Source organism: Prionailurus bengalensis, chromosome B2 (genome assembly GCF_016509475.1).
Source record: "Prionailurus bengalensis isolate Pbe53 chromosome B2, Fcat_Pben_1.1_paternal_pri, whole genome shotgun sequence".
NCBI classification, from domain to species: domain Eukaryota; kingdom Metazoa; phylum Chordata; class Mammalia; order Carnivora; family Felidae; genus Prionailurus; species Prionailurus bengalensis.
In genome coordinates this window covers 21203212-21226819 of record NC_057349.1, presented here as the reverse complement: position 1 = coordinate 21226819, position 23608 = coordinate 21203212, and the positions used below count along the sequence as shown (strand labels likewise).

Genomic DNA, 23608 nt, shown 5'->3' with positions numbered 1-23608 from the left:
GCAGAGAGAGAAGGAGAGAGAGAATCCCAAACAAGCTCTGCAGTCAGAGTGGAACCAATGTGGGGCTCGAACCCATGAACCATATTTTGCCTTGAGCCTAAGTCGTATGCTTCACCAACTGAGCCACCCAGGTGTCCCCTAAATTCAACTTTAATGAGTATTTGTGTGTAGGTAGGGAGATAGGTGGAAGTCATGTTTGGGGTGTATATCCTTGTTTTAAAGACAAATTCCCTTTTATTAGCCTCATAGGAGGGGGCTTGCTTTTCTTTGTACCAAATCTCTAAACAAAAGAAGCAAGGTGTTGGTCCTACCAGTTGCTGCTTGTGTTGGTGGTGAATGAGCATGCTACCACTGGTGGACATGAACGGAAGTGCTGCTTTCCACACCCATTCCAGACTTGCAAGAAAGAAAACCTACCCAGAAGCTGGAAGGAATCCAGAAGACATGGACAAACCCACAGCTCTCCCTTGAGAGAGAGGTGTGCCCTTTCATTTCTCAGGTCTACTGAAGCCAGAGAAGATTAATTGAGGGATTGCTTGCCTCCGAGGCATTTCACTTAAGCAGGCTCGGTCCTGGATCAGCAATATTCCAGGCTGTCAGGAGAAACACACACTTGGGCATCTCCTGTGTGAAATCCCCATAACCACAGCTTCTGACTGAGGGCTTTGTAAACCCTCTCCACCCTCGGGGGCCAAAGAAATCCGGTACCAAACAGCCCTGGGTAGGTCTCCCCTTCTTGGCCATGTCTTCGAAATAAATTGGAGAGAATGATTACAGCTGAGTTTGAGAATTTACTGGCCTAATTCTTAATTAAATTCTCTTGATGGAAAACAAATGTATTCTTCTATAAAACAAAATCTGAGTTTAGAACCCATCTAGGATTTTTTTTTAATTTTTTTTTCAACATTTATTTATTTTTGGGACAGAGAGAGACAGAGCATGAACGGGGGAGGGGCAGAGAGAGAGGGAGACACAGAATCGTAAACAGGCTCCAGGCTCTGAGCCATCAGCCCAGAGCCTGACGCGGGACTCGAACTCACGGACCGCGAGATCGTGACCTGGCTGAAGTCGGACGCTTAACCGACTGCGCCACCCAGGCGTCCCTAGGATTTTTCAATACCCTCAGGGTCAACTTAAAAATCCCATTGCCTTTCTTTCCAATGCAGATGTCCAGCAGGATGCTGTGATGGGGGTTTCCTTCCAAGAGACTCAGCTTGACAAATCTGGTCACAAAGTGAAAAATATTGATAAAGGTGTTCAAAATAACACACAATTCCATTCAAGATATTTGGCCCATCTTGGGGCACCTGGGTGGCGCAGTCGGTTAAGCGTCCGACTTCAGCCAGGTCACGATCTCGCGGTCCGGGAGTTCGAGCCCCGCGTCAGGCTCTGGGCTGATGGCTCAGAGCCTGGAGCCTGTTTCCGATTCTGTGTCTCCCTCTCTCTCTGCCCCTCCCCCGTTCATGCTCTGTCTCTCTCTGTCCCAAAAATAAATAAACGTTGAAAAAAAAAATTTAAAAAAAGATACTTGGCCCATCTTTAGCCTCAGTCGTTTGCCTGAGTAAAATAAAGCAAGGAGCTATTTAGTCAGGGGTTTTTTTTGGGGGGGGAGGGGGTTTTAGGGGGGTAGATTTTAGCATCTGTAAACATAATTATTTAATTCCTACATATTTAAGTCTATTAATGAATTTTTGTGAATACTGTGAGGTAAGGACACACACACACACACACATATTTTTTGCCTCCATATCTTTGTTGAAAATCAACTGATCATAAAGGTAAGGGCTTATCTCTGGACATTCTATTCTGTTCCATTGCCCCATATATCTATGCTTATGCCAATATAAGATTGTCTTAATTATTATAGCTATATAGTTAAGTTTTTAAATCAGGTAGTATAAGTCCTCCAACTTTGTTCTTCTTTTTCAAAATTGTTTGGCTCTTCTAGGTTCTTTGAATTTCATATAACTTTTAGGGTCAGGTTGTCAAACTCTACCAAAAAACTCATGAGATTTTAATTGGGATTTCATGTAATTTCTAGATCAATTTATGAAGGATTTCCCTTTTTTTTTTTTAAAGTGTCTACTTATTTTCGAGAGAGAAAGAGCATGCATGCTAGTTGGGGAGGGGCAGCAAGAGAGGGAGAGAGAGGATCCAAAGCAGGCCCCATGCTGACAGCAGAGAGCCCGATGTGGGGTTTGAAGTCACCAGCCACGACGACATGAGCTGAGCTGGTCGGTTGCTTAACTGAGTGAGCTACCCAGGTGCCCCAGAAGGATTACCCTCTTAACTATATTGAGCCTTCTAGTCTATGTACATGGTACATCTCTCCATTTATTCAGATCTTCAGATAAATACCTGGTAATGTTTTCTGGTTTTAGTGCATAGTTCTTGCACTTCTTTTGTTAAATTTATTTCCAAGTATTTTATTTTTTGATGCTATTGTGAATGGAATTGCTATTTAAAAAAAAAATTAAATGTCTATTTTTGAGAGAGAGAGACAGACAGACAGACAGAGTGTAAGTGGGGGAGGGTCAGAGAGAGAGGGAGACACAGAATCTGAAGCAGGCTCCAGGCTCTGAGCTGTTGGCACAGAGCCCGACACATGGTTCGAACCCACAAGCCATGAGATCATGACCTGAGCCAAAGTCAGATGCTTAACCAACTGAGCCAACCAGGCACCCCTGGAATTACTTTTTAATTTTATTTTTAGATTGTTTATTGTTAGTATATTGAAATACAATTAATTTTGTGTATTGGTTCGTTTATCCTGTGGCCTTGCTGATCTGGTTTACTAATTCTAGTAAGTTTTTGGAAACTCCTTAAAATTGTCTACATACAGGATCATGTTGTCTATGAATAAAGACAGTTATGCTTCTTCTCTTTCCAATCTATATACCTTTTATTTGTTTATTCTTGCATTATTTCACTGGCTAGAGACTCTGGGACAAAGTTGAATAAAAGTGGTGAGAGAAAATATTGTTCCCAGTCGCAGAGGGAAACATTAGTTTTTTTTTTCACTGTTTTATCTACTTTTTTTTTAAATGTTTATTTTATTTTTGAGAGAGAGAGCAGGGGAGGGGCGGACAGAGAGGGAGACAGAAGATCAGAAGCAGGCTCCACACTGTCAGTGCAGAGCCCGACGAGGGACTTGAACCCATGAACCATGAGATCATGACCTGAGCCGAAGGCAGATGCCTAACTGACTGAGCCACCCAGGTGCCCCTGCTTCTTTTTATTTTTTAGCTTGTGGTGAAATATAAAAGTCATAACATAAGATTTATCATTTTAACCATCTTTAAGTGTACAATTCAGTGGCATTGAGTACGTTCACATTGTTATACAACCATCACCACCATCCAGCTCCAGAACTCTTTTCGTCTTCTCAAACTGAAACTCTGTACCCCCTAAACAAAAAATCCCCCTCCCCCTATCTTTCCAGCCCTGGACAACCACCATTCTACTTTCTGCCTCTACAGATTATACTATTCTAGATACTTCATTATCAGTGGAATCATACAGTATTTATGTTTTTGTGACTGGCTTATTTCACTTAGCATAACGCCCTCAAGGTTCATGCATGTTGTAGTATGTGTCAGAAGTTCCTTCTTTTTGGGGCACCTGGGTGGCTCAGTCAGTCAAGCTTACCACTCTTGGTTTAGGCTCAAGTCATGATCTCATGGTTTGTGAGTTTGAGCCCCACATTGGGCTCTGTACTGGCAGTGTGGAGCCTGCTTGGGATTCTCTCTCTCCTTCTTTCTCTGCCCCTCCCCTGCTCTCTCTCTCTTTCTCTCTCAAAATAAATAAAGAAACTTAAAAAAAAAAAAAAAGAAGTTCCAGAGCACCTGGGTGGCTCAGTCGATTAAATGTCCAACTTTGGTTAAGGTCATGATCTCACAGTTCGTGAGTTTGACCCCATGTCGGGCTCTGTGCTGACAGCTCAAATCCTGGAGCCTTCTGTGGATTCTGTGTCTCCCTCCCTCTCTTCCTCTCCCCTGCTCATGCTCTGTCTGTCTCTCTCTCTCTCAAAAATAAATAAAAATTTTAAACATTAAAAAAAAAAAAGAAGTTCCTTCTTTTTAAGGTTGAATTGTATTCCATTATATGTTCAGTCTTCACTATTAAGTATAGTGTCAGCTGTCAGGTTTTCATACATAGCCTGTGTCAAATTGAGGAAGCCTCCTTTTATTTCTAGTTTTTAAAAAATTTTTTTTAGTGTTTTATGTATTTTTTGAGAGAGAGAGAGAGAGAGAGAAAGAGAGAGAGAGAGCAAGCTGGGGAGGGGCACAGAGAGGGAGGAAGACACAGAATCCAAAGCAGGCTCCAGGCTCTGAGCTGTCAGCACAGAGCCCGACATGGGGCTCAAGTTCATGAACTGTGAGATCATGACCTGAGCTGAAGTTGGACGCTTAAATGACTGAGACACCTAGGTGCCCCTATTTCTAGTTTGTTGAGAGATTGTATCATGAATATCATTGGATATTGAGCAATGATTTTTCTGCAGCTGTTGAGGACCATGTGGTTTTTTTGTCCTTTATTCTATCAGTATAGTGAGTTACATTAGTTGGATTTTGGATGTTAAAACAACATTGCATTCTGGGGATAAATCCTACTTGGCCATGGTATACAATCCTGGGCTTTTTTTCTAAGAGTTATAGCATTCTAGCCCTTACATGTAGGTCTGCAATCCATTTTGCATTACTTTTTCTCTATTATGGAAGGAAGGGATTCAGAATCATTCCTTTGCATGTGGATATCCAGTTGCCCCAGTGCCATTTGTTGAAAAGAATGTTCTTTCCCCTTTGAAAGATCTTGGGGCTCTTTCAACCCTTGCTGAAAATCAACTGAGTATAAAAGTAGGATTTATTTCTGGGCTCTGAGCTCTGATCCATTGCTCTCTATATATTGATACTTATGCTATACACTGTCTTGATTACTGTAACTGTATGGTAAGTTTCGAAGTCAGGAAGTATGAATTCTCCAAGTTTGTTCTTTTTCACTATTATTTTGGATAATCTGAGTCTGGCATTTCTTTTTTTAAATTTTTTTAATGTTTATTATTTATTTTTTGAGAGAGACACGTAGTACAACTAGGGGAAGGACAGAGAAAGAGGGAGTCACAGAATGCGAAGAAGACTCCAGGCTCTGAGCTGTCAGCACAGAGCCCAAAGCGGGGCTCAAGTTCATGAACCGTGAGATCACGACCTGAGCGGAAGTCAGATGCTTAACCGACTGAGCCACTCAGGCACCCCTGGGTCTGGCATTTCTTAAAGTCCTTTTAACTTCACCTGAGGATAATTGCCTTCTCTCAGTTGTGATTCAGGGTTATGCACTGTGCCAGTGGTTCTTAAGCTTGACAATACGTAAGAATCACCTAGGGAGCTGCCAATGAAGAGCCGCATCCAAGACCAGTTAAATCAGAACTTCTGTAGTGTGAGGCTTGAGCACTGTTAGAACTGCCCAGCTAAGCTCAGCCTAATTTGCTGACTCTCAGAATAATGAACAAATAAAGTGGTGGTTGGTTTAAGCTTTGGGGTGATTTGTTACATAGCAATTGATAACTGATATGGAATCTGTATCCCACCTTGAGGACCTTTCTAGAGACTCTAACCTTGACTGGAGAATTCTACTTTAATGCTTTGCTTTTGCTATGGGAATATATGATAGGAATAGTGTCTATTCTATCATTAGGTAGGGAGGATAGAAGCTAATATGAAATTGTGTATGAGGTATATATTTTAAAACTAAATTTTTAGAAAAGCTAAGCTTCCCTTGAGGAAGTTTCTTTTTCTCTCTAACACTTAGAACTATCAACTGACTGGGGTGCCTGGTGGCTCAGTTGGTTAACTGTCTGACTTCCACTCAGGTCATGATCTGGCAATTTGTGGGTTCGAGCCCCACATCGGGCTCTGTGCTGACAGCTCAGAGCCTGGAGCCTGCTTCGGATTCTCTGTCTCCCTGTCTCTCTCTGCCCCTCCCCGACTCACACTCTGTCTTTCTCTCTCTCCCTGAAAAATAAATAAACATTAAAAAAAAAAAAAGAACTATTAACTGACCATGTTTTCATTTTCAGTTTGGCTGGTAGTAAACAAAAAGTAAAAATTAAGGCTTAATCATAGCAACTATGTATTTCCTTATAGCCTGTAGTTTATGATACTTTTTTTTTACTCTTCTGTTATTAACTTTTATTTTAACTATTATATTTATGTTATATATAATCTTATTATTTTATTCTTATTTATATTTAGTCATGTTATTGTACCTATCTTTGTGGTAAATCACTTTAAATCCCTTGTGGCAAAAAGTAGTATTTTAAATGCATATAAGACTTTGACTTTTCCTTTAGAGAGCCAAATATAGTGTGAAGAACTTTCTGCTTTCCATCAATATATGTTTTGAGTGCCAAGATAGGACATGATAACTGGCTCTGGGTGAAAAAGCAGGAAAACCTAGGTAAATCTTTATCAACTTGATCAGGGACAAGGATCCAGTGGAACTTGCCTACCATTTATCAGTCATCTTCTGTGCTGGATACTTGCCTAGACCACTGTATTCAAGAACTGGGCTGGGAAGTTCTTGTTTATTTTCACATCTGTAAAATGGGTTGAACAAGCTTCCTTCACAGGAACATTGAGAGGATTAAATGAGATAATATGTTGAGAGCACCCACCACAGAATGGTGGGTTTGTATATATTATCTCCTTTCCTCCTCCCCTTCCTCAATTAGATGCTGCAATAACTTACTAAAATTATTTGTTGGGGCACCTGGGTGGCTCAGTCGGTTGAGCGTCTGACTTTGGCTCAAGTCATGATCTCACAGTCCGTGGGTTCGAGCCCCAAATCGGGCTCTGTGCTCACAGCTCAGAGCCTGGAGCCTGCTTTAGATTCTGTGTCTCCCTCTCTGTGTCCGCCCCATCCCACCTGTGCTCTCTCTCTCAAAAATAAACATTAAAAAAATAGTTATATTTGTTACACAAAAAGAACATAATTTGTTAAATGTGCAAATGAACCTTGTCACATCTTGATCAGAGGGAATTTCTAATCTTTTCTGGTAGGAAGTAGTGGACGTTGGGGAGGAAACAGAATGAGAGGCAGAGCACCTCCTGTGGTCCATGATAAACACCAGACAGCTTCGTGTGGAATCTCCATTCTGAGGGCATGAATAGCAGAAACATTTGGATGGTGGAAGACATTAGGGGAGGAAATCCGTCCACAGCAGAAGTGGTGGGTGTGGAATGAGAATTACCAGCAACAGCTGCCTTTCTTAGAGAATGGCGAGTAGGCAATAAAGAACAGAACTCTACTGCGTAGAAACCTTCGGTTCTGGGGCACCTGGGTGGCTCAGTCGGTTAAGCCTTTGTTCAACTCTTGGTTTTCAGCTCAGGTCATGATCTCACGGTTTCATGGGCTCGAGCCCTGCGTCGGGCTCTGTACTGACAGTGCAGCTTGCTTGGGATTCTCTACCCTTTCCTTGCTCATGCTGTCTCTGTCTCTCTCAAAAATAAATAAATAAACTTAAAAAAAAAACAAACAGAAACTATCAGTTCTCCAGACTGCTGTTCCTTGTGCATCATCTCCTACCTGCCACACCTCTAACTCTCCTTCTGCAGCTTCTCAGTCTTGACCCAGGACAGAAGCACAGTGACCGCAGGCTCACGCAGCCCGTTGGGAACTGCCCCAATACTCTCCACGTCTGATTGTCCTTCTTTCGCCTGGCTTCCTTGTGGTAAACGGACAAGTTTTTAAAAACCAGAGATGGAGGGAGCATGGCAAGAGACAGTCTTCTTTTGATGCTACTGGTTCTCTGAGGAGCACGGCTGAGCTTGGCGATTGGGGGTTCAGTTGTTCCTAGGACTGCTCATTCTATCTCAATCGTATTTTACAATCCAATACCCCAACTTACCTTTGTATTTTAAGATGAAGACGAACTGCCTGTGCAGAGGCTTCCTTTATTACCTAGTGAGGAGAAATCTCAGGCGTTACCTCAAGTTTTCCATTGTTCTTCTGACCTCCCACTGATTTTGCCCCAGGTACAGCAGCGCAGGTTTACAGGGAATTCTCCCAAACCCACCACCCTTTCCGTGCCCTGGCACGTGCTGCTCTGCTCATTCTTTCTGGAATGTCATCCTGACTTTTGTCTGCCATGAAAACGCCCGTTCATTGTTCGATATTGAATCCCCACATAAAGGCTGTGGCTGGCCTCTAACCCCTCCTCATGTCTGCCTTGTGTCCTTGTCAGACTTGGTTTTTTTTATGTTTATTTATTTGAGAGAGAGAGAGAGAGGGAGACACAGAATCCAAAGCAGGCTTCAGGCTCCGAGCGGTCAGCACAGAGCCTGATGCTGGACTCGAACCCATGAATCATGAGATCATGACCTGAGCTAAAGTCAGATGCTTTACTGGCTGAGCCACCCAGGTACCCCAAGTCAGACTTTGTTTTAATGATTTACTCATAGGGCAGTCTCCCATGCTTTTCTTGGAGTTCTCTGAATACAAGATGTCTGGATTATTCAAATGTACACTTCCAACGCTGTGCCTTCCCTTGTACGTGTGGGTGTGATGGACATTTTGGCCATTTTATGTTAAAATTCCCCCTCACAAGGGGGAATTTCTGAACTTAATGTACCTCCACAGGTTAACCCTTGACAGTAGGGTTATTTTCATCTTGGTTACTGGTTCAAATGAAAATGACACCCTTTGGGGGACACGCCCCAAAAAGCTAGTAAATTTTCTCAAAGTTTTTGTTTATCTATGGGATAGCATGATGCCATAAAATAAGTAATTATACATGTGATGTATGTAATACGTGGGGTCATTAAAGACGTGATGCTAATTGAATCTACCTCCCTGCAAGAGCTGTCTCTTAGCAATTAGTGTTTAGGGCCAGCTGTGGGGTGTAACTGCATAGCACAAGTTAAATCAGAAGAAAGCAGTGAAAATAAAAGCAAACTAGCCATCATATCAAATTTACCCAGATGTCATTCATACAGAAGTATCTTTTTTAAAAGTCTCTTTACATCACTTTTATTTGTGCTTTTGAGGAGGTCTATTTCACTTATTTTTTAAAAGTATTTTCTTCTTTTTTTTTTTTCAACGTTTTATTTTTATTTTGGGGACAGAGAGAGACAGAGCGTGAACGGGGAAGGGGCAGAGAGAGAGGGAGACACAGAATCAGAAACAGGCTCCAGGCTCCGAGCCATCAGCCCAGAGCCTGACGCAGGGCTCGAACTCACGGACTGTGAGATCGTGACCTGAGCTGGAGTTGGACGCTTAACCGACTGCGCCACCCAAGCTCCCCTAAAGTATTTTCTTAAAAAAATTTTTTTAATGTTTATTTCTGAGAGAGAGAGAGAGAGAGAGAGCATGAGCAGGGGAGGGGCAGAGAGAGAGAGGGAGACACAGAATCTGAAGCAGGCTCTAGGTTCCAAGCTGTCAGCACAGAGCCCGGCGTGGGGCTCAAACTCATGAACCATGAGATCATGGCCTGAGCTGAAGTCAGACGCTTAACTGACTAAGCCACCCAGGCACCCCTAAAGTTTTTATTTTCTTCAGTAATCTCTATCCCCAATGTAGGATCAAACTCACAACCCTGAGATCAAGAGTCTCATGCTCTTGGGACTGAGCCAGCCAGGTGCCCCTCAGGTGGTCTATTTCATTCAGTAGGTTTAAATAATTAATGACATGCCCAATTTACAGTCAGTTCAGTCTTCATTTCAACAGTGGCTATTCCTGAAAATCAGTTCCTGATCCAATGGAAGGTTTAAGATCATTGAAATGAAATGGCAGAGATATTCAAAGACACTTGAAGCAAATAAAGGACCGTGTGTGCTCTCTTTTAAAAACGTCTCCGTCTTAGGGGTGCTTGGGTGGCTCAGTCGGTTAAGCATCCAACTTCGGCTCAGGTCATGATCTCACAGTTCTTGGGTTCGAGCCCCTGTCAGACTCTGTGCTGACAGCTCGGAGCCTGGAGCCTGCTTCAGATTCTGTGTCTCCTTCTTTCTCTGCCCCTCCCCCACTCACGCTCTGTCTCTCTCTCAAAAATAAACATTAAAAATTTTAAAAAATAAACATGTCCCGGGGTGCCTGGGTGGCGCAGTCGGTTAAGCGTCCGACTTCAGCCAGGTCACGATCTCGCGGTCCGGGAGTTCGAGCCCCGCGTCAGGCTCTGGGCTGATGGCTCAGAGCCTGGAGCCTGTTTCCGATTCTGTGTCTCCCTCTCTCTCTGCCCCTCCCCCGTTCATGCTCTGTCTCTCTCTGTCCCAAAAATAAATAAACGTTGAAAAAAAAATTTAAAAAATAAACATGTCCCTGTCTTAACGTTGAACTTAGACTTCATTAGTATTCCACGGATGTCACTTTTATTGCCCCTCACAATCACCTCCTCGTGCTTCTTTCTCCAGCTCAGAGGGCCCTGGGATTCTCTGTATCGCACAAACATATTTTGAGTATCTACTGTGTGCCAAGCACTGCGAAGTACTGTATCTCAATGCTCATGCCATTCTAGAGACAGGTTGCAACACCACCCTGCTCAGAGTCCGTCCCAGGAGGTGGAGGACCGCGCCGGGCAGCACTATCCTGGTGCAGCTGGTAACTCCTGGACACGCCAGGGGGAGGATTTAAAGTCACATCCCTTCAAGGAAGGAGTGTGACTCTGTGCGGCTTTCTCTCACGATAGCAGAGTTTGTAATGCTGTAGAATAGGAAGCAGACATATTTTGTCTTAAAAAGTAAATGGAAAGGACTATGCAAGCCATACTGGCCTCTTTTTTTTTTTTCTTCTTTGTTTATATTGAGCAAGGGAGGGGCAGAGGGAAGGAGAGAGAATCAAGTAGGCTCCATACTTGGCACAGAGCCCAACACGGGGCTCGATCTCAGGACTGTTGATGCTCAATTGACTGAGCCACCCAGGCACACCCTCTTTTTTTTTTTTTTTCTACAGAAGAGAGGCTGGAAGAATAAACATTTTTGAGCTACACAAGCTTTCTGGCACCTGTCACCTGAGACATTTTTTTGTGACATTCCCATATATTATATGAGACTTGAGCTTCGACATGGCAGAGGAAATAAGTGCCACCAGAATGGTAAAACTTGGGCATAGACAGTGACCTTAGAGTCATTATCTTGGCATCGTGGGTTGACCCAGAGAGCCTGTGGGTTAGTCTCATAACTCTAAGGTCAATGTTGCTTCTCTCATATTTGCTGGAGCAAATCTTCCCTACTAATGATTTTCTTGCTTTTCTTTTCTTTTCTTTCTTTTTTTTTTTTTTTTTTTTTTTTTTGTATCTAGGCATATGTTTGGTGCCTAACACAAAATATCTTTGGAATAAAAGGCTGCCCACCACCATCCAGTCTCCCAATAACAACCCATTCCAGAGAGCACCGTACCCACCTTGCATTCTCTTTCCTCCTTGTCTCTACCAATTCTTCTTTCATTTCATTTTATAAGATTTTTTTGAATTGTGCTGAAATATAAGTCACGGAATTTGCCATGTGCCATCTTAGCCACTTGAAAGTGTACAATTCAGTGACATTAATTACATACACGGTGTTGTACCAGCATCACCACTATCGATTTCCAAAACTTTTCTACCACCCAAACAGGAACTCTGTGAGCATTAATAACTCCCCATTTCCCCAGCCCCTGATAACTGCAATTACACTTTCTGTGTCTATCAATTTGCCTATTGTAGATGCTTCATATAGATGAAATCATACAATATTTGACCTTTTGTGTTTGGTTTCTTTGTTTCTAAGTTTATTTATTTGGAGAGAAAGAGAGAGCAAGATAAGTGTGGGAGGGGCAGAGAGAGAGGGAAGGAGAGAATCCCAACCAGGTTCTACACTCCCTGTACAGAGCCCATTGTGGGGCTCAAATTCACCAAACGTGAGATCATGACCTGAACCGAAATCAAAAGAGGCTTAACCGACTGAGCCACCCAGGCACCCCTTGTTGGGTTTATTTCATTTAGCATAATGCTTTCAAGGTTTGTCTGTGTTATATCAGAACTTTATTCCTTTTCTAGGACTGAATACAATGTTTTGTTTATCTATGCATCTGCTGATGGATGCTTGGGTTGTTTCTACCTTTTGGCGATTGTGAATAATGTGGACAAGTATCTGTACACTTGTTTTCAGTTCTTTTGTCTATATACCTATGAGTGCAATTGCTGGGTCATATGGTAATTCTACATTTAGTTTTTGGGGGGAGACACCAGCTTTTCACAGTGGCAGCACCGTTTTACATCCCCATCAGGGTTCCAGTTTCTCCACATCTTCACCAGCACTTGTTTCTTTCTATTTATTTGTTTTTGATAATGACCATCCTAATGGTTAGAAGGCGGTATTTTACTGTGTTTTTGATTTACATTTCCCTAATGATTAATGATGTTGAATATCTTTTTACATGCTTGATGGCCATTTGTATTTCTTCTTTGGAGAAATGTCTGTTTAAGTCTTTTGCCCATTTCTTAAATTTGGTTGTTTGTCTTGTTGAGTGTTAGGAGTTCTTTTTTTTTTTAAGTTTTTATTATTTATTTTTGAGAGAGAGAGAGAGAGAGAGAGAGAACGATTGGAAGAGGGGCAGAGAGAGGGAGACACAGAATCTAAAGCAGGCTCCAGGCTCTGAGCTGTCAGCACAGAGCCCCATGTGAGGCTGGAACCCATGAACCATGAGATCATGACCTGAGCCGAAGTCGGATGCTCAATGGACTGAGCCACCCAGGCACCCCTAGGAATTCTTTATATAATCTAGATAGTAAACCATTATCAGATATTTAATCTGAAAATATTTTCTTCCATTCCATAGATTCTTTTCACTTTCTTGATAATGTCTTTGGTGCACAAAATTTTAATTTTTTTTTAAATTTATTTGTTTTGAGAGAGAGCAAAAGCAGGAGAGGGGCAGAAAGAGACAGAGAGAGAGAGAGAGAGAGGGAGAGAGAGAATCCAAAGCAGGCTCCATGCTGATAGCAGGGCTTAATCCCATGAATCGTGAGATCATGACCTGAACCAAAACCAAGAGTCGGATGCTCAACCAACTGTGCCATCCAGGTGCCCCAGGGTTTTAGCCCTTATATTTAGGTCACTGATCAATCTGAGTTATTTTTGTGTACAGTGTATGAGAGCCCAACTTCATTCTTTTGCATGTAGGAATCCCGTTTTGCCAGCATCGGTTATTGATAAGTCTGTTCTCTCTCCCATTGAATGGACTTGGCACCCTTGTTGAAAATCATTTGACCATAGACACATGAGTTTATCTCTAGATTCTCAATTTTATTCTGTTGCTCGATTTATCTGTCCTTATGCCAGTACTCCACTCATTTGATTACTGCAGTTTTGTGATAAATGTTGAAATTAGGAAGTGTGAGTCCTCTCAATTTGTTCTTCTTCTTGTTTTTTTCTTTCAATTTGTTCTTCTTTCCCAAGATTCTTTTTGTATTCATTACTTCCTGCAATTCTATGCAAATTTGAGGATCAGCTGTTACATTTTTCTCCAAAAAAATTGCCAATTCTCCTTTAGTCTCTTCCCCCCCCCCCCCTTTTTTTTAAGGCTTTATTTATTTTTGAGACAGAGAGAGACAGAGCATGAACAGGGGAGGGGCACAGAGAGAGGGAGACACAGAATCAGAAGCAGGCTCCAGGTTCTGAGCTGTCAGCACAGAGTCCAACGCGGGGCTCAAACTCACAGACCACGAGATCATGACTTGAGGTGAAGTCAGACTCTTAACCGACTGAGCCACCCAAGCGCCCCTGGTCTCTTCCCTTAAGGAGAATTCTAACAACAGTCTTCCTCCCCAAAGGCCGCCCTGGTGCCAGCTCCCCTCAGGCCCTCTGCCTGATCCTTATCAGAAGTGTTGGTCCAACCTGCTTCCCAGGACTGGTTAATCACCTCCTCAGGTGCAGACTGCCAAGAGTCTGGTCCACTCAACCCTTTTATCAACATTATGCATATGAGGTTAAGTCAAGTTTGAGTTCCTACACATGAAGCTCCTTTTGTTGTTGGTTTTTTTTTTTTTATACGAACGGGGGAGGGGCAGAGAGAGAGGGAGACACAGAATCCGAAGCAGGCTCCAGGCTCTGAGCCATCAGCCCAGAGCCCGATGCGGGGCTCGAACCCACGGACCGCGAGATCGTGACCTGAGCTGAAGTCGGACGCTCAACCGACTGAGCCACCCAGGCGCCCCCTTTTTTTTTTTTAATTTTTTTTAAATGTTTATTTATTTTTGAGACAGAGAGAGTGAAGTTCCTTTTGGAAGTTAAGAACCCCTTTGACTTGGAGCTAAGGCTTTTTTTGAGCCACATTAAGGAAGTACTGGGCAAGCTGGTGGGGTTAGAGCTTAGTGGCTATTTCTACGAATTGAAATGAATATGCTTATATTCTATCTCTGCCCTTTTTTGCCCGCTAACTCCATTTATGTGGACCTTTGGCGTGTTGGCTATTGTTTCAGCATTAATTTGTTGAGCACCTAATATGCACTAGGTTTTACAGTGTAACAAATACATAAGAAGCTCCAAATTCATGACCTCAAGGAACTTAGAGTCTCAAGGGGGAGTTTGCATGGCATAAAAATGTTCCAAATATCTTAAGCATGGGCATGGTACCTTATTTAACATCATGATACATCTTATAGTATCACTATATATCATCTTATAGTGAGCCCTTAGGTGATTAGGGCTCAGCCAAAGGACAGACTCACATGAGCTGTAGTGCTACCAAGAGGTGTGTGGATAAGGCAATATATAAATTGGGCCTTGAAAGCCAGGTAGAATTTTCAGAGGAAGGGAAGAAGGGAGAGGGCGTCCTAGTGGGTACAAGTGGTGTGCTTAGGGGAGAGAACCACAAAACCCAAGACAAGGTGGGAATAAGTTTAATATCTCTGCCAACCAATAAGAATCTTAGTGCAGTCTACTCATATTCAAGGGCAGAGTAGACCCAGCTGAGGGTGGGACAAATTGAGAGGGCCCTGAGTCAAAAGGAATTGTTTGGAGTCATTTGTGTCCCAGGACCTATGAGATCATCTTACACAGCTTTGGTAACCACTGCCTTTCCAGTTTCTAGAGGACTTCTTGTTCTCAAGGTGAAGGCAGAATATGGCTCTCACATACACATCAGCTGGGTGCAGGTGCTTGGAACACCACCCCCTCCCACCCCTACCCTGGGCACATCCATCTGCCTCCAGCTTTCATTCTGTGGCCCCTACCTCTTGTCACCACACACCTGGAATGACTGAAATGGTTTTTCACCTGATCTCTCTCCTCCCAGCCTCACCTCTGCTCCAAACCACAGGGCAGAACATTGTCATCTAATGTGCTTGCAACAACATCAACATCATGGGGGCCCTTTGCTCAAGAGTGTCTTAGAGCTTGGATCTAGACTTTCTCTCCATGATCTTTACAACTTTAAGTGTCCTACAAACTTCCTGCTGTGCCCATAAACAAAGAAATCTTATGCACTTCATTTATTCAGTCTTTCAACAATTTCCTGACCACCTACTATACCTCAGGCATAGACAGTGTGACGAACTGAACTGTGTTTCCCTCAAAATCCATACATTGAAGTCCTATCCCCCAGTACCTCGGAATGTGACTGTATTTGGAGACAGGGTCTTTAAAGAGGTGATTAAGTTAAAATGAGGTCAGTAGGATAGACTCTAATCCAGTCTGACTGGTGTCCTTATAAGAGGAGGAGGAGTTTAGGACACAGACACATGCGGAGGGAAGACTGTGTGAGGACCCAGGAAGAAGGCAGCATCTGCAGGCCAAGGAGAGAGGCCTCAGAAGGAATCAATCCTGCCAACACCTTGATCTTGGACTTCCAGCCTCCAGAACTGAGAAAATGAACTTGTGTTGTTTAAACACCTCCGATCTATGGAACTCTGTTGTGGGAGCCCTAGAAGATGAACACAAGTGCCTTTGCCCAGCCTGCTCAGTAGTGGCCCCTCTCCTCTGACATGCCACACACTCCCTCCACTTCCCTCACGTGTCTGCTCCTCTAGAGGGCCTGCCCTCATCTAGCCTGACTCCCCACTCAAGCCCAACTCAGCCCCTTCATGCCTCTTCTCTGACCACCGCGACCGCAGGGTTCTTTCTCCTCCAACGACAACATCTATTCCAAATTATTCTCTAATCTTCTTTGGTGCATTGTCTTCTCTCCCAAGACCATAAAACTTCCCAACATCCATGGGCTTTCCCCCTGTCTCCTATGAAGAGAGAGAGCTAAGGTGCGAAGGAAGGGAAGGAACCAAGAGTGACTGATTTCTGTGTGTTTGCCTGGAGCCACTGGGCGGACTGTGGTGCATAGTAAGACAGTAAAGACTGAGCGAGGAATAGATTTGTGTATTTATATGTGCACACACTCTTGTCTTATAAAAATGATATATTATGCAGTTGTCCTTCTTTATCGATGGGGGATCCATCCCAAGGACCCCAGTGGATGCCTAAAACCACAGAGAGTATCCAACCCTATATATACTCTGTTTTTTCCTATATGTACATGCCTATGATGAAGTCTAATTTCAAGAGATAAACAATAATAGCCAATAATAAAATAAAAACATTGTAAGAATATACTGTAGTAAAAGTCAGGTGAATGTGATCTTTCAACATAGCTGACCATACTGTACTCACTCTGCTTCCTCTTGTGATGACATGAGAAGATAAAATGCCTACATAATGAGATGAAGTGAGGTGACTGACGGAGGCACTGTGATATAGTGTTAGGCTACTACTGACCTGCTGATGTGCCAGAAGGACGGTCATCTGCTTACAGACTGAGGTTGACCGCGGGTAGCTGAAACTGTAGATAAGGGGGGACTATACTACATACTGTTTTGTAACTCAGTTTTCTAACAGCAACACTCATGGGACATCTTCCATGTCAGTGTTTATAAATCTATCACATTCTTTTCTTTTACAGGCTTTACTTCACTTTAGTTTTCTTGTGTAACACTATATAGTGGCCACAGCTGGAGCCGGGATCCCCTGTATGGAGACTCTGGTGTGGGTCTTCCAAAGACGGTCAGTGATTTTCTAGTAGGGAGACTTGGCAAACACTGTCTCTTTCCAGAAGTCAGGGGTGACATAACCGTAGGTCTTGGAAATGGCATCAAAAGTGACATGGATCGGGGTGCCTGGGTGGCTCAGTCAGTTAAGCATCCAACTCTTGGTTTCGGCTCAGGTCATGATCTCACAGTTTCATGAGCTTGAGCCCCACATGGGGCTCTATGCTGGTAGCACAGAGCCTGCTTGGGATTCTCTCTCTCCCTCTCTCTATGCCCCTCCCCCACTTGCACTGTCTCTGTCTCTCTCAAAATAAATAAATAAATAAATTTAAAAAGAAAAAGTGGCCTTGCTGAAATTGCCCACAGTGGCAGTACAGCCCCTGGGTGAGGGGTGACAGTCGTTAATACTGGCCATCACCAGTAGCTTCTTGGGTACAAGGGCTGAGACAGTGCCTTTGTTGGCAGGGATGCCAGTGCTTCTATGGGCAAGGATGAAACACACCAGCACAGAGCCACAGGCGCTGGCTCCCTTGCATGAGACAGTGTGGGGCTCGCCAACCTTGTTCCCCTGATAGCCTCACTTCACAGGGACAATGGAAAGTTTGCTCAGTATGATGGTCCAATGGATGGCAGTGACTGACTACCTCCTTGGAGCACTTAACACCCAAACCGACGTGTCTGCAATAATCTCTGATGGCAACAAATGCCTTGAACCTAGTCTTCTGGTCAGCAGGGGTCTGCTTTACACAAGCATAATCTTCAAGACCTCATCCTTGAGGGGCACCTGGGTGGCTCAGTCTGTTAAGTGTCCAACATTGGCTCAGGTCATGATCTTGCGGTTCGTGGGTTTGAGCCCCGCATTGGGCTCTGTGCTGACAGCTCAGAGCTTGGATCCTGCTTCGAATTCTGTGTCACTTTCTGTCTCTGCCTCTACCCCGCTCACATTCTGTATCTGTCTCTCTCAAAATAAATAAACATTAAAAAACCCAAACCAAAACCAAAACAGAAAAACTCTCATCCTTGAGGAATGCCCCCAGAAAAAAGTCAATGACCTTGGAGTCCTTGATGGGCAGGGAGAAGAGATAGATCTCTTCCAGGGACTTCATCTTCATGTCATTGATCAGTGGCCCAGCTTGGTGACAGGGATCCACTCCTTGTCCTCAGTCATGCCTCTGCGAGCTCCCATTCCAGGGCCGTCCTGCAGCACCAGCATCATCGACTATTTGGTGTTTTCTTGAAGATGGAGCTACCACACTCTTTTTATTTTTTTTTATTTTTTTAAATTTTTTTCAACGTTTATTTATTTTTGGGACAGAGAGAGACAGAGCATGAACGGGGGAGGGGCAGAGAGAGAGGGAGACACAGAGTCGGAAACAGGCTCCAGGCTCTGAGCCATCAGCCCAGAGCCCGACGCGGGGCTCGAACTCACAGACCGCGAGATCGTGACCTGGCTGAAGTCGGACGCTTAACCGACTGCGCCACCCAGGCGCCCCTACCACACTCTTTTTAATATGCAATATATTCCATGTATTTCTCTCAGTCTTTTTAAAATTTTTTTTATTTTTTTAAGCACACTGTGCACCCAGCATGGACACAAAGCGGGACTTGAACTCATGACCCTGAGTTCAAGACCTGAGCTGATATCAAATGTCGGACGTTTAACTGACTGAGCCACCCAGGTTCCCCATATCTCAGTCTTTTTAACAGAAAAAAATCAATGGCATTAATTTTATTAAAACTGTTAGAATCTACAATGTGGGTGAATACATACTTTATTCAAGACGGGTCTAGGTTGCCTTCAGAAAGCCAGGGTGGGTTAGAACTCAAACTTTCTATGGGAGGGACCATCGAAGCCACCCTCTAGAGCTCCCGTATTTTAGAGATACAAAAACAAAGAGCTGGAGGATTTGATGATTTTTCTAAGGTCACTCCAGTGGTAAATGCTCAAACCAGTGAAGAATCCAAATCTCCTGGGTCCTTCCCACCATATCATAGTGCTGCTGAAACAGAATCTAGGCATCCCTCCCCTGGGGTTGCTATGCCGGGTTCTATTCCTTTAGCTTAACAGTCATTTTTTATTTAACAAGAAATTTAAAAAACATGGAACTAAACGTGACCTTGGACGTGAGTTGGTCTAACCTTAGAGATGAGAAAACTGAATATTTCCTGGGGAGGGTTCTGAGCGTGATAAGTATGTCATACAATGAAGTCATACAGCATGTGGCCTTTACGGCTCAGCTTTGCTTAAAATCGTAAACCTGAAGTTGTTCGTCTACTTCAGCCCCTCCAGTAGCTTCCTACTGCACTTGCACGAAGCCCACACTCTTTCTTCCCATGGCCTCAAAGCTCCATTCCTGTCTGGCCCCCTTGGCTCATCTTATTGTCCCCTTTGCCCACTGTGTTTGTGCCACACTGTCCTCCTTGGCTGTTCTTTAAACAGCCAAGTATTGATTAAGAATCTCTTTAGCGTAGGACCAACTGGCAGATGTTAGAAGAAATACAACCTTGGTCTTTGATGAGCTTATAGTATGTAGGAGTGGGGGGCATAGATAGGATTCATTCATTCCTTCAGTCGTTCAAAACAAAATTATTAGCGGTATATATATCCTAGGCCCAGAGCTGGGTACCAGGGTATCAAGTCCAACAGGACAGGGACCTCAAGTTCAGCAGGGAGGAGAGCCAGTTGGAAAATAGCATGGATTAAGTATGGGGATGATTGGAATACAGAGGAGCGCTCCCCACATTTCCTGGGGGGCCAGGGAGGCTTCTCAGAGAAGGTGACCCTCCAGTTGTGTCTTAAAGAGCGTGAGAAGTTAGTAGACGTGGAAAGCATCAAGGAGTAAAGCGGAGGTGGCTCAGGATGATCAGAGACCTGGACAACAGCACGTGCAAGACTTGAGTGTGTGCAAGGACTTGCTGCGTGCTTTTTTATCTTGGGGGCTCCTCAGAGCAGTAAGAGGTACAGCCAGGCCATGGCGTGCACAGTCTTACAGGCTAAGCAAAAAAATAAAAAATAAAAAATAAATAACAAAATAAAAAATAAAACAACCAAAAGAATTTAAAAAAACCCAACAAATACAAAAGAAAAAAAAACAACAAAATTTTATTCTGCCAGTTATTGGCATTGGAAGTTATAGGTGGGATCAGACAGGGTTTTGTGTCTTTTTTTATAGAGCTCCTTGGTAGCATAGAGAGCACTGGATTTATTCTTGTGTCACTGCAGCCACGGGCCAGGTGGGAAATTATTTTTTTTTATTTTTTTAACCCTTTGCAGGTGAGAAAACTAATGCTCAGAAAAGCCGAGCAACCTCCCCGGAATCACACAGGTAGCGAGCTGGGTGGAGATGGCAGGCTTTCTATCTCAGTGCCACAAGGACGGTCCTGCCCCAGCTCCCAGATGGGGATGTCCTGAGCTCACACAGGGCAAGGGAGGATGACCAGAGGGGACAGATGTGAGAGAGCTGTCTCAGAGGCTGATTTGCGAGGACCCGAGTGAGATAGAGGAAGGCATCTGGAATCCTCCAGTTTCTGGCCTGGGCCCTGTGAGAGGTGACGGCGTTCCCCGCGGTGGGGAAACGAAGGAGCTGACGAATGGTAACAAGCATGGGCCTTGTGATGATACAGGGCAGGAAGGGAGCCCGCAGAGCACTAGGGCTGCACGAGAGCAAGCGGGGCATCTGGAGAGGGTATCAGGAAAAGGTCCGAGTGGACCTATCATTTAAAATGCATTTTGGACTAGGGGCGCTCGGGTGGCTCAGTTGGTTGAGCATCCGACTTCGGCCCAGGTTGTGATCTGATGGTTTATGAGTTCAAGTCCCACATCAAGCTGTCTGCTGTCAGTTCGGAGCCTGCTTCAGATCCTCTGTTTCCCTCTCTTTCTGCCCCTCCCCTGCTCAAGCTCTCTCTTTCAAAAATAAGTAAACATTAAAATTAAAAAAAAAATGCACTGGGCACCTGGGTGGCTCAGTCTGTTAAGCATTCGACTTCAGCTCAGGTCATGATCTCTCGGTTCGTGGGTTTGAGCCCTGCATTGGGCTCTGTGCTGACAGCTTGAAGCCTGGAACCTGCTTTGATTCTGTGTCTCCCTCTCTCTCTGACCCTCCTCTACTTTCACTCTCTCTCTCTCTCTCTTTCTCAAAAACAAACATTAAACATTTTTTTAAAAGGGCACCTGGGTCGCTCAGTCAGTTGAGGGTCCGACTTCGGCTCAGGTCATGATCTCGAGGTCCGTGAGTTTGAGCCCCGCGTCAGGCTCTGTGCTAACAGCTCAGAGCCTGGAGCCTGCTTCAGATTCCGTGTGTCTCTCTCTCTGCCCCTCCCCCACTCATGCTCTGTCTCTCTCTCCCTCTATCTGTCAAAAATAAATAAACATAAAAAAATTAAAAAAAAATTTTTTAAATAAAATGCATTTTGAAACAGGCAGGGAAGCACGAGCTTGTGTTGAGGAAAAGATGGAGGTAGATTTTGGTGACGGTGCACCCACCAGCGGTGACCTTGAATATCAGGCAGAGTGAGGCACTTTGAGCCAAGGAGTACAAATTTTTGACTGCGCTTGGGGAAGGGAAATCTGTCAAGGTTGATCTAGGTTGATTTGGAATGGATAGAGAACGGAAGTGGGGAGACCAGTTAGGAGGGTTTGCAATGGTGTGGGGAGGAAGTAATGGGAGCCCGGATTAGGTGGGGACATGAATGTGGGACAGAAGAGGGTGGCATGAAGGGATCAGTGCACATGAGGTCAATATGCTTTGATAACTAGATGTCAGCAAGTTGTCCAAGATCATTTTGAAAGTTTTGAGCTTGGACTGAAAGAATTAAATTCCGCTTTGGAAATGCTGACTTAAGACAGCAACTGCCTCACCAAGCAGTGTGGCCCAGAGGAAGGCTGGAAATTTGTCTGGAGAAAGGTCAAGACCAGAGTCACAGTTTGGGATCATCCTCACAAATGTGACAACTGAAGTCTTGACAAGGGCTGGCATTGTTGAGGACCGGGTGGGCAGACACAGAGAAAGGGGCCAGAAACAGCCTCATGGTGCAGCCCGAGGAGGCGGAGGAGAGGATCAGGGCAGTGGAGAGGCTTGGAAGTCCAGAAGAGGAATTGCGAAGAAGAGGTGGCAGATATAAAAAGTCACTTCAGGATGCCCGGGTGGCTCAGTTGGTTAAGCATCTGACTCCAGTTCAGGTTATGACCTCATGGTTTGTGAGTTCAAGCCTTGCATCCGGTGAGTCCTGCTTTTCTCCAAATCTGCCCCTTGTGGTATTCTCTCTCTCACCCTCTCTCTGCACCCTGTCTCTCTCAATAAAAATAAATAAATAAACAAATAAATAAACAAATAAATAAATAAAGTCAGTTCAAAACCCAGAAACTCAATGATTTAGTATGCTGCCACTGCTTTAGTATTTCCACCCTAAAGAAAACTTTTTTCCATTACTACTCCTGTGATACACTGGAACTTTTTTTTTAAAGTTTATTTATTTATTTTGAGAGAGGCAGAGAGAGTTGGAGAGAGAATCGCAGGCAGGCTCCGCACTGTCAGCACAGAGCCTTACATGGGGCTCAAACTTGCGAACCGTGAGGTCATGACCTGAGCCGGAACCAAGAGTCAGATGCTTAACCGACTAAGCCACCCACGCACCCCGTACACTGGAACTTATTAAAAAAGACTTTCCCTTCTCTCTCCTTTTCTCTGTGTCCAGTTGACCGTCCCTCGCCATGTCTTCCCACAAGACTTTCAGGATCAAGCGATTCCTGGACAAGAAACAAAAGCAGAATCATCCTGTTCCCCACTGGATTTGGATGAAAACTGGTAATAAAATCAGGTACAACTCTGAGAGGAAGCATTGGAGAAGGACCAGGCCGGGTCAATAAGGGATCGCACACAAGATGGCACACAAGTTTATGCTGCATGAAGGTCACGTGTTCCTATCCTATTACTCTGTAAACATCACAACCGCCTGAACAATGGATATGTTTTATCAGGAAAATGATTTTTCTTTGCTACTGTGCTTCTGCACCAGTGTGTTCATTCAGTAATAAATGAGACATTTGTTGGAAAAAAAAAAAAAAAAAAGAGTCTTCCAAGTACTAACAGAGACCAAAAGAGAATACAACAAATAACGGATTTGCAAGGTATTCGGTTCTCACCTAGCACAGCCAGGTTGTTCTGAGGGACTCATGGGTTTCATTCCAAAAGGGAATAGGGCCCTACCATGTCCTCAAAGGTGGTATGGCTTCTTTGGGTCCCTGTCTGGGCTCCTCTCTTCCAAGGATTTGATTGGCTATTTCCACTTGACTGATTTTCTTCTGCCCTCCTTACACACATGGTATCTGAAATCTGGACAAGAAGGCCACCCGCCCAGGGCCTGAGTTTTCTTCTCCTTTACCCATCACAAGTGACCTCTTGTCCTGGTCAGTGACACTAGGAATCATATCACTCTTCAGATGAGATCTTGACTCTACTCATGGCCAAGAGTATAGTGATGGATTAAAGAGATTGCAGCCTTATAAAGGATAAAATAATCGGGTGGGGGTTGCAGTGTCTGAGATCAGAAGGCAGGTTTCTCTCAGAGTCAATGTTGTAGCAAACGTTGTCGTGGATGAGGAGGCCAGGA

The 23608-nt window shown here is 44.1% G+C and overlaps 1 protein-coding gene and 1 pseudogene across 1 annotated transcript; one reads left to right on the top strand and one right to left on the bottom strand.

The window, feature by feature from the left end:
* The first annotated feature begins 392 nt into the window (after window positions 1–392).
* LOC122489261 (60S ribosomal protein L39-like) lies at window positions 393–22984 on the top strand. Its single transcript, XM_043590864.1, has 2 exons — window positions 393–721; window positions 22694–22984. Exon 2 carries the CDS (start codon window positions 22710–22712, stop codon window positions 22863–22865), a length of 156 nt encoding a protein of 51 aa, XP_043446799.1. The 5' UTR covers window positions 393–721; window positions 22694–22709; the 3' UTR covers window positions 22866–22984.
* Window positions 16947–18215, bottom strand: LOC122490419 (annotated as a pseudogene).
* Window positions 22985–23608: the final 624 nt, after the last annotated feature.